This window comes from Colletotrichum godetiae (genome assembly GCF_030913485.1).
Source record: "Colletotrichum godetiae strain CBS 193.32 chromosome Unknown BDP55scaffold_19, whole genome shotgun sequence".
NCBI lineage: Eukaryota > Fungi > Ascomycota > Sordariomycetes > Glomerellales > Glomerellaceae > Colletotrichum > Colletotrichum godetiae.
Genome location: NW_026851267.1, coordinates 181405 through 196936, shown reverse-complemented (window position 1 = coordinate 196936; position 15532 = coordinate 181405). Strand labels below are relative to the sequence as shown.

The following is a 15532-nucleotide window of genomic DNA, read 5'->3' as shown; positions in this document are numbered from 1 at the left end:
CTCAGGTTGGGAGGTAAGCAACTCCTTCGGTGGTTCGTATAAGAGAGACCGAGCTCCAGCGACGTTTGTCGTAGGTCTTTAAGATCAGCTGCGAGCTGGAAGTGACCGATTTTCGTCTCTAACTTGACACGATGAAGCTCCTCGCCAGAGCGGCCTTGCTTCTAGCAGCGGTCGTATCGGCTATCAAGAACCCAATACTCCCAGGGTCAAGCCTACCATCCTTCTTGATCACCTCGAACGAAACTCACTAACACTTCCCCAGATGGAACCCCGATCCAGCCATCCTCCGCGTTGAAGACACCTACTACTTGGCCGTGTCCTCCTTCACCTACTACCCGGGCATCCCAATCTATAAGTCCACTGACCTCGCAAACTGGGACCTCGTCTCCCACGCCCTCAAAGACCCCTCTGTCCTCGCCCTCTACGGCGTCTCCGCCGGCGAGGGCGTCTGGGCCCCCTCCTTCTCCCACCACAACGGCCTCTTCTACATCACCTCCATGACGCGATGGGGCTCCGACCCGGATTCCCGCTCCTGGCCGCGCATCTGGTACATCTCCTCTCCGGACCTCGTCACCTGGTCCCCTTTAACCTGGGCGGAGCCCTACGGCATTGATCCGGATATCTTTCACGACCCTACCACAGGGAAGTCCTTCCTCAACCTCATGGGACCCAATAACAACTACGACCGACTGTGGGGTATAACGCAGTGCGAAATCGACCTTGCCACGGGCAAGTGCATTGGTCCGTATCGCAATATCTGGAATGGCACGCTTCCGCAGCTGCCCAGCGCGAGGCCAGAGGGTCCCAAGATGTTTAAGCGCGGAGAGTGGTATTACCTCCTCCTAGCGGAAGGTGGCACGAGTACCGGCCACCGCGCGACAATAGGCCGCTCGAAGGCTCCTCAGGGGCCGTGGGAATCCTCCCCTACGAACCCGCTCATCTACAATGGCGCTGATCCGAAGCTTACGTTGCAGTCGACTGGCCATGCGACGTTTACTAATACGCCCGACGGAGAATGGTACGCCTCCCTGTTGGCAAGGCGAAATGTAAAGGGTGCGTCACCGCTTGGTCGCGAGGCGTTTCTGGTAAAGGTTGACTGGGAAGATGACTGGCCGACAATGAATGGCGGAAAGCCCCTGTTGTTGAGTGAGACTGTAGACGGGCCAGACCAGGAGTATCCCAAGGCGAAATGGGTCGACGAGTTTACGGGTACGGAGTTGGGGATCGGGTGGTACCAGCAACGCACACCTTACACGGAGAACTTTCGGCTCAAGGGTACGGCGGGGGCAGGTGGTCTTGGGAAGAGGATGATTGCCAACGACTCGGGTATCGTCTTCAATCCCAACGTCTTCACGCTCGGGGACCGGGATACGGCGGCTGCTGTGCTTCGAAAGCAGACTTCGTTGAACATGACTTTCTCGGCTAGACTATTGTCGACGTCAGCGGGGCTAGGACCGAGACAATCGGTTGGAATCGCGTCGTATCTGAGTGAAGTCAACCACCAAGATATCGGTGTAAGAGGATGTTGGAACACGACGGGGCTGTGTTTGTACACCGATCTCTTGCCGACTTCCACCGGCCCTACCACGCGACCAAATGTAAGTTCCCCCGCCTTCAGGAAAGGAGGTCCAGAAGCTGATTAGCTACTTTCCGTTTAGTCAACCGAGTACCCTCTTAGCGAGTTAACGATCCCTGCAGACCTGACACTTCATATTCGTGCGTCGCCTCTGGAGTACTCCCTAGGCTACTCGCGCAGCAACGCGACATCGCCCACGTGGCTGAAGAGCTTCAGCTCGAAGCAGATGGGCTCGAACCCCGGATACCCTAACTTTGAGGGCTCCATGTTTGCCCTCTTCGCCAGCGGGAACGGCGAACCGTGGCCATACGATGCCCCTGAGGTGGGCTTCGACCGCGTCGAGGAGGTATACTTTGAGGAGGGTTTACCAGATTATGACAATTGGGCATAGTACTTGGACAAAGATAACTAGGACAACTTGATGGTTGTTCCTTCATTTCTGCAGCATCATGGTAGATCTCTACATCCTGTTTATGCCGTTATTTCTTGTCTTAGATCTGATGAGCGAGTACTTGAACCCCTTTATACCCCTCAGCTCAGTCAAGGCAGCAGTGCTAGGGAGGCGCAGCCGTGGTTTTCGTGAGAGAGCAGATTCCATCTCAGATATCCCGCACAAGCGAAGCCAAAGTGAACTGTGTCTTCTGACTCATTTGCACAACGTCCGGTATTGCTTTCCGTTTACTGTCTACGGCATGCGTATATTACGTTCAAGTAACTCTTATGATGAACATGTGGAAGATTCTCAAGCCCAACCACGCTTTCAACTGACCAGAATCTCTTTTCCTGCTGTGGATGATTCAATGAGCACCGAAGATGACGATGGGATTCCATGTGCCCACATCATTCTGCTCGAGCTTCGATGTACGTGCGAGCTAACCCAACGTGATGGGATTTCTACCTACCAGAGTCCACATAAGACCTCAAAGAGTCCTTACAGGAAGATACATACCACGAGAAATTCCTGCCGGATCATGACAAGTAGACCTAGTAGGTGTTAATTCTGTGCGAGTCCTCGAGGCCACAGATGGCTTCGATGATAGCTGCTCTGGAGTCATCGACAACGAAGTCTTTCGAGGCGGACTATGTTCTTCACGCCATAGTCGTACCCCGTTCGAGGCTGCTTTGGAAAAAAAGAGTCCACACATCAACTGTTATGGTTATATACACCTAACCCTTGCCTCGTTAGTATCATTAAAGTCGAAGGCCGCTATTATTGCTCGCCTGCGGATAACACTATAAGCACCAACTCACCAGTCAGCATTTCGAGATTCTGATTCTGACATTGACAGGTAACATCGGCCTATTGCCTGAGTTGACAAGTGCCCAAGGCCGATGGCAAGCATCTCTCCCACTTTGTGCTTAACAACGTGTGCAGCCTTCATATGTCAGTCGTTCCACTCTTTAGAATACTCAAGAAGACGTTCTAAACATACAGTTCACTAGCGAGCAGATTCCATCCGCAAAGACGTATACTATGGGAAATACCTCCCGGATAACGATAGCTATCGTTGACTGAGGTGTTATCCTGAGGTGCCTTCGGTCTATACCTACCCTATAATGACTGATATCAACCGTTAACCTGAACCCTCGTTCACAATGTCATCCACACGGCTCAACGCAAAAGTGAGTTTCTCGCGCGAGAACTGCCTCCCGATGTATCTCGTTGGACCCAAAGGCAGACGAGGACGGTCGGTGCCTATCGGGCTTTTATGCCTTCAACCACCTCTTACCAGCCCAGGTACTGAGGTACTTGTCCAGGTCGATTCTTCGTACTACGTGTGGAGGAGAGGGGAAGTCACCCTCCCCCCAAGTATCTCCTAGATCAACGACCTCTCCTTCGGTCAATATAATGAGGATGGAGACGAACGTTCTTTGATCCGCAAGGCAGAGAAGAAAGTTTAAACCCCATATCTAAGCTGATGCATTGCCCGTATGATGAACATGAAAAGATCGGATTTGCCGGCAGAAGAAGGGAGGATTCCATCAGTCCCGTGCTGCGCAATTGAATGCCGATTTGGCCTGATGTCATACCTGGCCAACTTTAGCAAACGTAGTTCCGGTATTCGCCAAGTGAGCCTCTGAAGGATACATCATAGAGAGGCTAGACGACAAGGTTATCCGGCATTTGGACAGGCGAACATGGAAAGGATCTTCAGGCACAAACGCTGGGGTCACGGTGCAACAGTGACGTGGTAATCCCTCGCAAAGTCCACCTACGTCGAGGTTCTGATGGCTCATCATAGGTACGGATAGGAGAAAAGGGAGATGCAAAATATTGCGTAACATCTCTGTGGCGATCGGGCCTTTTTTTGCGTAAATGGAAGTCACCCCGAATGTAATAGGTAGTGGTAATGCCGTTTTAAAAGATTGAGGAAATACCTCGAGACAAAAGTGCAGACACGGTGATGGTGTCGCCAGGCCTCCGATACGGGCGGGGGGAACACCTGGTTCGGCTGGCAATAATGACCTCTGAAGGTCTGCACTAACCTTGTGAGGGAAGTGTGTAGAAGCTCCGGATATGCGGGGAAACGAAAAGGTAAAAAGAACGGTTGCAACGGTGGGCGATTAACGAAGCGAGGCGACGCGACATGGTGCAGGCATGGATGCCGGCTGTGGCTATATCAATACCACCGTGGGGACGTTAAGAGCCATAGATATTTTGATGATTTTTGGGTAAAAGACGGAGCAAGCTGCGTGACCAGAGATTGCGAATGAGATTGACGAAGCATTGCGTACATGGTCGATTCCCTAAAGAAGAGCTTGGGAATTCAATAGTTCTCTCAACCCTGGGGCGACGCATGAAGAAGCACGGACGATTGGAGATGAGTGTTGGAAACCCCCATTATTGGGTACGAGATGGAGGCTGAAAAGGAGATGCTGGTCGAGTGTGGATGCGAGCATGGGTCATGCTGGGCGGGCAAGACAGAGGGCGGGATGAACGAAGTGCTTGTTTGCAGTGACGGGATGGCGGAATAAGCCAGCCGTACGAATAGTCTGTACAGACTCCGTAGGTAGTCATTTTCGACTCGTCGTGGCTGGCGGCGGTCTTACAGACGAAGGGCGATTGCTGAGATGACGTTCAAGCAGATCCCACGGGGATTGACGGGAATCGATTGACGGATAATCTCCCCGGGCGGTCTTCTTATTAGGACTTGTCATGTGAACGGCGCAACAACTCCTCTTCGTGCTTTCACATGTGCTCCGGAGCCCTATGGTGCGAAGGGCGGTACGGCTTAATTAGAGATCTCCGAGTCACATCATGACAGGTGTCCAATTCTTTGCATATGCTATGCTATTGTCGACGTGTGAACGCGATGCAAGTAATGATGGCTGGTGACACCGAGCAGACAACAGCCGTATGCACTGGCCGAGGCAACTAGATATATTGGCAATGTGAAGTTTCGACTGGAATAGGACGCCGGGCAGGTTCACCGGGTCTCGAGAACTCTACTTGGAGCGTGGGCGCGTGAGCGGAACAAGGGGCCAACGGGGAGCTGCAAAGTCAACGAACACAAAGGGGGGGGAGAAGAGGGGATATGATAGGAGGGGACTCACCGGGAGTAGAGCAAACAGGACAAGGTAGCACAGGAGAGACCAGGGCCGGAGATGGTATAGAGTGGAATAGATTGAGGAGGGTTTGGCCTGGAAGATGACGATGCAGAGCAGCAAAAGCTAGACTCAACTAGAGGGTATCCGTAGTATGTGTCCGTGGTATGTGTCCGCAGGAACGGAGACTGGGACGGACTGAGAAGGGATCGCGGAAGTCATCTCATGTTCAAAATGAAGTTCACGACGTCCCGCGATGAAGATGATGTCGTCGGTCAATATTCTGCGGCCCAAGAGAGCAGGAGAAGCCTTGAAAGTGCAGGGCTGAGATTGAACATGAGGTCAGTTCAAGGTAGCGCCTCAATGATCTGCTGCGAGTGTGGCTTTGGTGGAATTGCAACTTCATGCGAAGAGGTGCGGTACGAGGCGTTGAGAAGAGCGATTTGCTGCATGGGGGGTGGCCACGGTGGCTTGGCTGAGAGGTTGAAATTGCATCGGATTTGCGAGAGTACGTGGAGGAGACGCGGCCAGACCAACCGGTGGGACATGCGGACTCAGTACCCATTTACGTAACGCAGATATGAGACGAAGCTACTGCACGGGCATTAGTGGCTGGAGAAGGAGGTAGTGGGACTTTTGACAGAAGTACCTCGGAGCCTGGAGGCGCTGGCAAGGCAAGTCTCCTTTTAGTACCTGATCGTGTACGACGGGGAATTGCAGCAGCAGCGCGCCTGCATTGGAGTCTTTTTGCTTTCTCTTAGAACGGATATTATTGATGATGAATATAGATGGCAATTATATGGTCGCATTGCAAAGAGATTTCATGAGCGACGTTGCCTCTTCGAATCTCGTTCGGTGTGACTTGATGGACGAGTGTTGCACAAGTATTGATTGTGCTATGCGACCTGTGAGTTTGGTGCAGGCATACCGAGGTGCAAAGTATTCGTGGGTATCCGCAAAGTAGGTAAGGCGCGGAGTATCCGTACCTGCCTTCCTGTGGTAGAAAGACAGAGGAAGGTACGGAAAGTCGTAGGTTATTCGTACCTGCCTTGTGGATGGCATCTGACTAAGACTGTCCCGTCGGCTGGGGATTGGACGGGCCGGGATGTTTGAAGGAGGGGAGGGGGGCGGTCCTGGGCGGATGGTTCGATATTCACCTCGCAGCGAGCTTCCAGCCACAGGAAACGGGCCTGTCACTCGCTGAGCGACCTGGGTCAAGGCTCGGGGGGGGCCAACACGGGGCCGGCAGGAGTTGGGGAGACCCTCTTCCGAGTCGCAGAATGAGTGGTTTCCTTCTTGAGTGTGTCTAGGCAAGTTAGAGGTTATGAAAGAGTTGACCGGTGACCTCTTACTTCTTTCTAACTTGTGTCAACTTGAAGGTGTCAAGTGGTTAAGCATTCAAGGGGACGGACGGGAGTCACCTTCTGACATGTTGTATCCGTACCCCCTCATGGCCCTACTGGGGTGGAAGAGGAAGAGAAAGAAAAGGATGCCTCCGTGCTCCGTATAGAGGTGCGTGACATGTCCCCGGGCATCGGACCAAACAAGGCTGCAAGTGGCCCGGTTGAATCGAGAGTCGGAGCAAGCTAGAGGCGTGTCCCGGATAGAGGGACGATTCGGGAAGTTTTCCACGTCGAGGTAACTGAATGCCTGGCATAATATTCGTGGTAAGGTGAGCTTGGGGTGAGGTTTGGATACATAAAAAGGTACATGGAGTACATGCGTCGAGACGAGCAGTGGCGGCTCGCGTGAGTGGAAAGGTCGGGACGACTTTCATTGAGCTAAAATCCCCTAGTGGTGCAGCAGACTGCAAAGAGCCCAAACGAGATGCTGTCAATGTCAAAGTCGGCCTTTTGGCAGGCAATGGCAGGCAATAGCAAGTCAGCTCATCCTTGGAGCGTCGATACTCGACGTGACCTTTGAGGTTAGTTACGTACCATTCTCGTGATTCCGAGCCAATCATGAGAATTGACAGCTGGAGGTGGAAGGAGCAACCCGAGTTCAAAGATGGAAGCTGCAGTCGAGGCTTGTGCCTTCCATTCCATTAGTGCCTACCCTTACTCTGTACTTACCCAACAGAGACCAAAGTTGGCGGGCGCCATGGACGTGGACAGTGGACGTGCCTTACCAGATGAAATCGGTGTGAATTTCGCGCGTATTGGCGCCATCTTGTCTTTAGACTTTGCCTTCCGCGCGGCTGGTCCTTTCCTCTTTCTGTAAAGTTTAGTTAGTATCTAGCACCACCGTCCCTACTTCGCACCTAGTGTACCTCTACCTTAGTAAACTGCCTTACCTAAGACAACTTGAAGGCAACGTGTGTACGGAGTAGGGACAGAAGAAGCAGAAGAGAGAGAAAAAAGTCAATTAATTCCATTGATGATTGGCCACCAGACCCCGAGCTTACTGAGGAAGGTGGCACTAAGTACATAGCTGAGTATCCGTACCTCAGTAGTAGCTTCCTTCCCGCTGACCTTTCCTCACCTTGAGCTTGGCTCATTCCACCGAAATCTTTTTTTTCTCCTTCCTTCCTCCCCATCCCGCCCTTTACCCGCCCACTTGTTCCGTCACTCCGTCCGCCTCTTTTTTTTTTTTCCTTCATTGCTCTTTGCGACGTGTGGCGGCCACAATTGATCTCGAACGGTCCCCTGCAAACCCCGACACAATCGGTCAACCCTGACCCGCGTCTTTCTCCCAAACACTCTCCACCATCCTGGATACTGGACTGGGCAGCAAACACTCCAACGCTCCTATTCGTACAGGCTACAAGCTACAAGCCAGCAAACCGGGTGTCCCAACCGCCAGGCCAAGACTTCTCGCCGGCCCGTCAACCTGCGCCTTCGCCTTCACTTTCCGAATATCTGACCCACCCGTGAGAAGAAAAGAAGAACAGGACGTTCGTTGCGCAACACGCACCACCCCGACAACCACCACCACCAATCTACGGAAGACACTCCAACTCACCCCCGTCAAACTCACCCATGGGCATCCAATGCCTGTACCTTTGCCTGTCGTCCGCGCTGTCTCCTGGTCTCGTCCCTTAACACCATCCGCCTCTTCTACCGCCTCCTTCTGATAGATCCACTCGCACCACCAATACGCCGCCTTCCCTGACCAATACCAGACACCATCTTATTCTCGACTGGCCTCGTCCCGACTTCGACCCCCTCTTGCGGCTTGCCTTCTCTGTAAGGTACGCGCAGGTACATTCGGAACCACCTTACCCAGTCACACCTCGCAGACTGAAAGACCTTACGGATACTCAAGCGCAGAGACGTCGACCTACGGATATACTCCGTACCCCGACCACCCCCTGGCCCCTCCGTCCTGCGCGCACGCGTGGAAACAGCCTGTTAGTGTTGGGGCCGAGAAACGGGAAGACGAGTCCCCTTCATCCAAGCAAGCATCCAGCATCCAAGCAATCCCAGGTCCTGCTCCCACCACCAAGCACCCGCGCACCCAAGCACCCGTCGCGCGAAAATTGTGCAGATCTGGGCCTTCTGGCTTGCTCGATTCTCCCTATTCGCGCACCGCTCCCTACCTAACCTTAGTGCAGGCCTTCCTTCTCGGCCGACACCACACCACCCACCCGAACAACGTCGTCTGCCACTTTGCGCGCGAGACAACCTGTGCTTTGCACACTGGACTTGGGATTTGCATACACACTGCACTGCACATTCGACACAGCACAGGGGGGTCTAGAACTGCAGGAGACTCCTGGCCATCCACAATCGCCTTCTCCTCTCTTTCTCTGCTCGTCCCGGTCCCGAAAAGACCTCCTTCCGCGCTGCTGCTTGACGACACTGGTCCGAAAAGGCGCCCACCCCAAGTCGAATCCCTCCTTCGCCCACACCCACAGGCACCCCTACGCGTACCCTTCCTCACCTCCTCCTGCTGCCGCTCCTCCGCACCCCCTCCCGCCTCCTCCTAGCAGCAAGTGGCAGCAGCAGTCGGGCCAAAGCAGACTGGACACGAAAAAAATCTCGCCTCGAGTCGCGACGCTGAGAACAGGGACCACGCACCAGGCACAGCTCCTGATCAACCTGCACCCAGGGTGTTGCGCATCCACGCTGCTGCTTCCTTCCATCCACGCCTCTTCCCCTGGTCGACCTCACAAGTCCAATCGTGGCTCCATAAAAATTTCTAATTAAAATCGAAATGGCTCAAGAAGACACCACAAGCATCAGCACAAGCAGCACCAGTGCCAGCACCTCCAGCGTGCCTGTACCTGCGCCTGCGCCTGTGCCTGTACCAGTTGTGCCTGATGTCAACGACGTCGCCGCTCCTAGTACGGATCCCTCGACAACCTCTACTAATTCCATCCTTCCCCCGACTACTTCGACCTCTCCTCCTCTTCCTGTCGCTTCTGCTCCCGCTCCCGCTCCCCTCTCCACGACACCGACCTTGACCTCCATCGAGACGCCGACTCCCTCAGCCGAGACCCCGTCCGTCGCGACTGCGAACGCGTCCGTACCTGCCACTGCTGCGGCACCTGCGACTGGTCCCTCCATCACGAACGGTACTGCGACTGCGACTGAGCCTACGCCTACGCCTACGCCTGCTGTGGCAGTTCCTGCGCCTCTCCCTCATCAGCAGAACGGTCAGCCGAACGGCGACGCGAGGGCGTCACACTCGCCTGGCATGGCGCATAACCAGCACCCTCATGGCTCCCAGAGAGGCTACCCGAGCCCCAGTGCCTTTCCCTCACCTGGTCCTATGCCGCCGAATCAATATGCCTACCATCCTCAGCAGAACCAAGCTCCGGCCGACCCATATCGAGCCAGTCCTGGCGCGCCGATTCCCTCTCTACCGAGCATGAAGAGCCTGGAACACCACTACCAACAAAGTGCGCCGCAGCCTCCTCAGGCGATGCCGATGCAGATGCAGATGGCGCCCAATCAGGGCATGCAATACTACCTCCCGCCGGGAGTACAGAGCAATCCATATATGACGCAGGATCTGAATCACTTGAGATATCAAATCCCCCACGGACACGATCCTAGGTTGATGCGCGGTCCCGGTGGCCCGAAGAAGGTATGTTTGAAGGATATGCAAAGAGACGGAAGAAGGCTGCTCCGGCAGTAGTAGTAGCTCGTTTGGATAAAAGCTGACGGTTGGGGTTCACCTTTTTCTTACTAGGAGATCAAGCGCCGGACAAAGACAGGTTGCCTGACTTGTCGTAAACGTCGTATCAAGGTTAGTGATGATTCTCGTGAAGTTCCGTTCTGTTTGTCTTTTTCATCTTTTTCATATCCCCTTTACCCCCCACGAGTTGGGCGATGTCGAGGCAATTGGGGAAAATTTCTCGAGACTCCCATCTGAGAAAGCGCGCGGGCGCACAAGGAAGGCAGCATTGGAGAAGCTCGGGAATGCAAAGGATGGCAAAGAAACAAACTTTACGATAAGCGAACCGAGTCGTGGTTTCGCCAAAAAAAAAAAAACGGTCGCTTGATGTCGCTTGGTCTGGAGCTACTGCGAAGCGAGGACGGGAGCCATGCCTCGAACCACGTTCCGGGATCGCGCCCGCGCCCACGCCCGCAGGGAGGAGCAATCTTCCGTTCCTGCAGAACCGACCGCCAACCGACCGCCGCGCCAGCTTGCCCGGCAAGGCCCCTCCTTCCCCCCAAAAGCCTCCAAGCCCTTCAAGCCACAGCAGGTCAAGCCCCAAGCCACCAGCCACCCTGTCTGTCATGACTGCCGCTAGCTCGTTAAGCTTAGCCTCGTCCCATCTGCGACATTCATCGACTCCAACTCCAATTCACCTTACCTCATCATCGTCCCCAATACATATCACCCACCATACACAACATACCATTGTCTTCCGTCAACCGCCTCTACATATTCCCCGAATGCTTCACATCGTCCTCGCCATTCTCATTCTTCACTCACGAGTCTATTCTTGATTGAGCTTCTTGCTCTCTGCATCCACTCAACCAAAGCCGCCGTTTCTAACCGTCTATTAATAGTGTGACGAGGCTCACCCGTCCTGCAACAACTGTAAGAAGTCGAAGCGAGAGTGTTTGGGGTACGACCCCATCTTCAAGCAGCAGCCGGGGCCTTCCGTTATCCAGCCCGCTCCGAACGCCCAACGGGTGCCGACGCCGACCATCCCACCAGTGCCATCATCCGTCCCGCCTCCGGTCCCAACCGTACCTTCAACTCCTGTCGCGCCTCAGGTGCCCGTGCCGGTAGCTCCATCAAACCCTTACGGGAACCAGCCTGCCGTCTTGCCTAGCTCGTACAATCCTCCCGTCGCATCTTCGCACGCCCCTCTCGATCCAGCCTTGAATTCTGCTGCATCCGGCATCAAACCCGAGCCCACCTACGACTTTGCAGCACCGATAGATCCAGCTCTGCAGAACCTACCCGCCCCGGCGACATTACACTCTACTCAGACTCAGTCGTTCTCGGGCGAGCAAAGGGCAGGCTTCGACAACCATCTCAGAGGTGCGACGCTCCCGCTATCATTGTACATGCCTTGTTCTCTTTCAGCCGTTGCTTTGCTCTCAAACCCTCATACTAACACGACGCACACAGCCACCAGAATGAAGGTCGATGACCTTATCGGCCTCCTGGGCCCCGCTGCTCCCACCCAGGAGATTGCCCTCACGCCGGAGCTACTCACCGAGATCATCAATGTCTATCGCGAGGTCTACGCCGTCGGTCTCCAGTCCTTCTTCGAGGCCAACTATTTCCAGAAGCAGGATGCCCAGGGAAAGTTTGCTTTTGAGCACAGCCAACAACTCCTGCGCCAGTTTGCCTCGTTCCTCAAGATCGTTCAGTCTGTTCCTGCCAACGACCATACCCAGATGACCCATTCCGGAGTTCTCGAGACCCGGTTGATCTGGGCCCTGGCCATCTTGCCATGCAACAGCGCACCCCCTTCGTCCAACGCTGATGCCAAGGTTCTGCCACCTCCGGATGACCTGACGGAAGCGGCCAACCGAGTCAAGGTCATGGAGACTCTCCTTTGTGGCGATTTCTTGTCCTCAAATCCTCTCGCACCTCCCGTTCCTGACACGCAGCCTCACCGCGAACAGGAGTTTGAGTTCTGGTATAATCTCGCGCAGTACCTGTGTTGTTACGACCCAGCAAAGCGTGATGAGGTACTCGGCAAGCTCCGAATGCAGCTTGGTGGTAGAGAAAACCGAGATCTCATCTACTCTATTGCTATCTCACGAGAGCTCTCCCCTCGTGTTGAGGTTGGTTTTGAGCGGAATGTGCCTCAGCATATGGATGAGTCCGACCCTAAGAACCGACTCTTCGTGGCAAACAAGTTCATTCAGGATGAAGCACAAGTTACTGGAGGTACAACAAATGTCGTGAGGCGGTTCGGCGAGATTGCCATCAGAGCGTATATCAGTCCCGGTGTCAACATTGCGGCACACCCCCACCAGGCTGCTCCAGCACAGCCTTGATCATATTGATCCAACCAGATCCTCCTTATCTTTCCTATCAGCATTCACACTCTGCAGCATTTTCCAGGCTCAAAGGGAGGCGGGGGAGAACAAAAAATCGTGTATTTCCAGAGGCGTTCACAGGGATGGGGAGGGAAGCATGGCTTTCTTCCCTTTTGTGATTTCATTTTCCTTTGCATCCAAGCATGCGGGCGGCAATACGCTGCTGCTCGTCCTCTATTTTCACGGCCGACGGCATCGTCTTGTACAACAAGTAGTTCCCCCCTAAAAACTAGTGATTATTCAGGCATGGCGGCGGTGTGGTGGGCAGAAAAGAAAAGTGGTTTTTTTTAGTACGGCGGTGCTTTGAGGAACGGGAGACTTGGTAGAGGTATCCCTTGGGATTTCCTGAGGAACACTACCAGACTTCTGGATCTCGGCACTACTGATACTCTGTACGATATTAGACAGCATGGCCTAGATCCTGGACTAAGGAGGCCAGTAAAAATCAAGGAATTCTCAAGTAGCATCGTTGCTTCCCGTAACGTGTCATGACGTTGTTGTTAAATGTGCCACTTGAGGTTGATGGCCGAAGAGGGAGATGGATACATGCACCGATGAAGCCATACGCCGACCGGCGACGTTCAACTCAGGCTGGGCAAAGGGCCGGAGCGGGACAGATGTTCGGCAGCGCGGGCAGACATAGGACCCAATGTGTTGACAATGAGGTCTTTTGCGGGCGAGCAGATGCAGGGATCAATGCAGGTGACCACGATGAAGAGCCTAGCCGGCGATTAGCGAGGTTTGGATGCCGATTCGGAAACGCATGCCAAAGATACTACTCCTTCGCCAAGATGTCTTATCTTGGGGTCCATGCGATGTCGGCGATGTTACTTTCAAAATTGTTGTGGTGTTTGAATGTCAAAGATGCGATTTTTCCCGAGTCTTTTACCTAAGGAAAACCTTGCGATTTGTCGTATATACGACCAGCTTCGGATCTGGAGGTGGAACACTTAGGGTTACCGAATTCGGCAATTTCACCATGAAAAGAGCTCATGACAAGTTCAGTGCGGGACATTCTTGGATGATTGTAGTTGTTCTTCATCAATTATTCATATCCATATTGTTCGACTACCGGCTTGCTTCACAAATTCTGAGATAGTTGAGTTTTCCATATCCTCCAACTCCCCACCGTAGGTAGTATATCCACTTGCCTCGCCGTTGAGTTGTGGGGTTTCGTACGCCAAGACGAAAGTTGAGCAACTTGAGCTAACATACATCTCAGTAAGAGCTTTTTTGCCAACGGGTGAAGCGTTTCTGTAAACGTCTATCTGGCGATCTTGCCAGCAATTGTCGTGTGACTCGCGGACTTCCGCTAGACTGGCTGAAAACAGCGCAAACGGGTTGTTAGTAAGCGCCAAGTGCAGACTAGATATATACAACAAAAGAACTCACGATGGGCTTCCGTTACTCACCGTGGCTTCACGATCATCATTCAACTCACACAAAAATGAAATCCCCGATCCCCGACTACCTCAACCGCGTCCTCGAGAATGCGCGCCCCAACGAAGCCGGTGCGCCAGCGGGCTACATTGACGTGCTAGCCAAAGCAGACACGTCCAAAATGGCCGTCGCTCTCGCCATGGTAGACGGGAACCTCTACTCGGCAGGCGACGACCGCGTCGAGTTCTCCATCCAGTCCATTTCCAAAGCCTTTGTCTACGCCCTCGCCATTGAGGATGCAGGCCTCCCCGCCGTGCTCGAGAAAATCGGCGTCGAGCCCTCGGGCGACGCCTTCAACCGCCTCTCCCTCGAGCGAGGCTCCAACCGGCCCATGAACCCCATGATCAACGCCGGCGCCATCACAGCACACTCTCTCGTCGTATCCCCTTCCGCAACACTGGAACAGCGCACGGAACGCATCCTCTCCGCCCTCTCGCGCCTCGCGGGCCGGCAGCTCCACGTAGACGAAGAAGTCTACGAAGCGGAACTCAAGGACGCAGACCGGAACATGGGCATCGGCTACATGCTCAAAGCAGCCGGCATCATCACCTGCGACCCGCGCGAGGCCGTGAAAGGATACATTCGCCAATGCTCCATCAGCGTCAACGTCCGCGACCTAGCCGTCATGGCAGCCACGCTCTCCAACGGCGGCGTGCAGCCCCTCACAGGCGAATCCGTCATCCCGCAGACCAGCGTCCGGCAGGTTCTTTCAGTGATGACCACGTGCGGCATGTACGACGCCGCAGGCGACTGGGTCTCCAACGTCGGCATCCCCGCCAAATCCGGCGTCGCGGGCGGCATTATAGGCGCGTTACCCGGCCAAGTTGGCCTCGCTTCCTTCTCGCCGAAACTCGATGAACGGGGGAACAGTGTGCGCGGCGTAGCCATGTGCGAGCAGCTCTCGCGCGACATGGGACTGCACATGATGGACGTGAGCCAAATCGCCAGCGCGACGGTACGGACGTCGGTAGCGACCATCGTCGCGGGCGCACACGAGCCGCATAACCCAAACTGCCAGCGTGAAGTCGTCATCTTCAGCCTGCGCGGGGCGGTGCGGTTCGCCGGGTCCGAGAGGTTGACGAGGGCGTTGGCGCGAGAGCTGGGGTCGCCTGATCCGGAGGACCCGGGTTCGGGGAGGCATGAGAAGGCGTGTGCGGTTGTGTTTTCGTTTCGGGGTGCGTATTCGCTAAATGCGATTGCGCGGCGGATCGTACATGAGGATATTCGGCGGTTGTTGCTGGATGAGAGGAGTGTTGTGGTGGTTGATCCGAACGGGGTGTTGGGGATGGAGGTTGATGTGGACGGGGAGAAGCCGTTTCCGCATGTTTTCACGTCGGAGACGGAGGCGAGGGATTTCATTGGCGGGGTGGGCTGTCAGACTGTTTTTAAGGAGAATAACTGGTGATTTATTGTATTTTACTGATACCATTTTATACTTACGCTGGGAAGACGTTTCTTGCTGTGAATAACTCTACTTGAGGTCTGTGTCGGGTCAAGATCCTTGGTGAAGCAA

At 54.3% G+C, this 15532-nt stretch overlaps 3 protein-coding genes across 3 annotated transcripts; all 3 read left to right on the top strand.

The window, feature by feature from the left end:
• Positions 1-131: 131 nt before the first annotated feature.
• Positions 132-1967, top strand: BDP55DRAFT_551660 (beta-xylosidase; the record flags this gene model as incomplete). The annotated part of the gene is made up of 3 exons (XM_060569130.1): positions 132-205; positions 263-1598; positions 1659-1967. 3 exons carry the CDS (start codon positions 132-134, stop codon positions 1965-1967), a joined length of 1719 nt encoding a protein of 572 aa, XP_060429927.1.
• A 7310-nt stretch (positions 1968-9277) lies between these two features.
• BDP55DRAFT_551504 (uncharacterized protein) lies at positions 9278-12537 on the top strand (the record flags this gene model as incomplete). Its single annotated transcript, XM_060569118.1, has 4 exons — positions 9278-10153; positions 10259-10315; positions 11086-11566; positions 11657-12537. The coding sequence occupies 4 exons, from the start codon at positions 9278-9280 to the stop codon at positions 12535-12537; spliced, it is 2295 nt and encodes a 764-aa protein (XP_060429926.1).
• Positions 12538-14026: 1489 nt separating this feature from the next.
• BDP55DRAFT_631624 (glutaminase) lies at positions 14027-15424 on the top strand (the record flags this gene model as incomplete). Its single annotated transcript, XM_060572309.1, has 1 exon — positions 14027-15424. One exon carries the CDS (start codon positions 14027-14029, stop codon positions 15422-15424), a length of 1398 nt encoding a protein of 465 aa, XP_060429925.1.
• Positions 15425-15532: the final 108 nt, after the last annotated feature.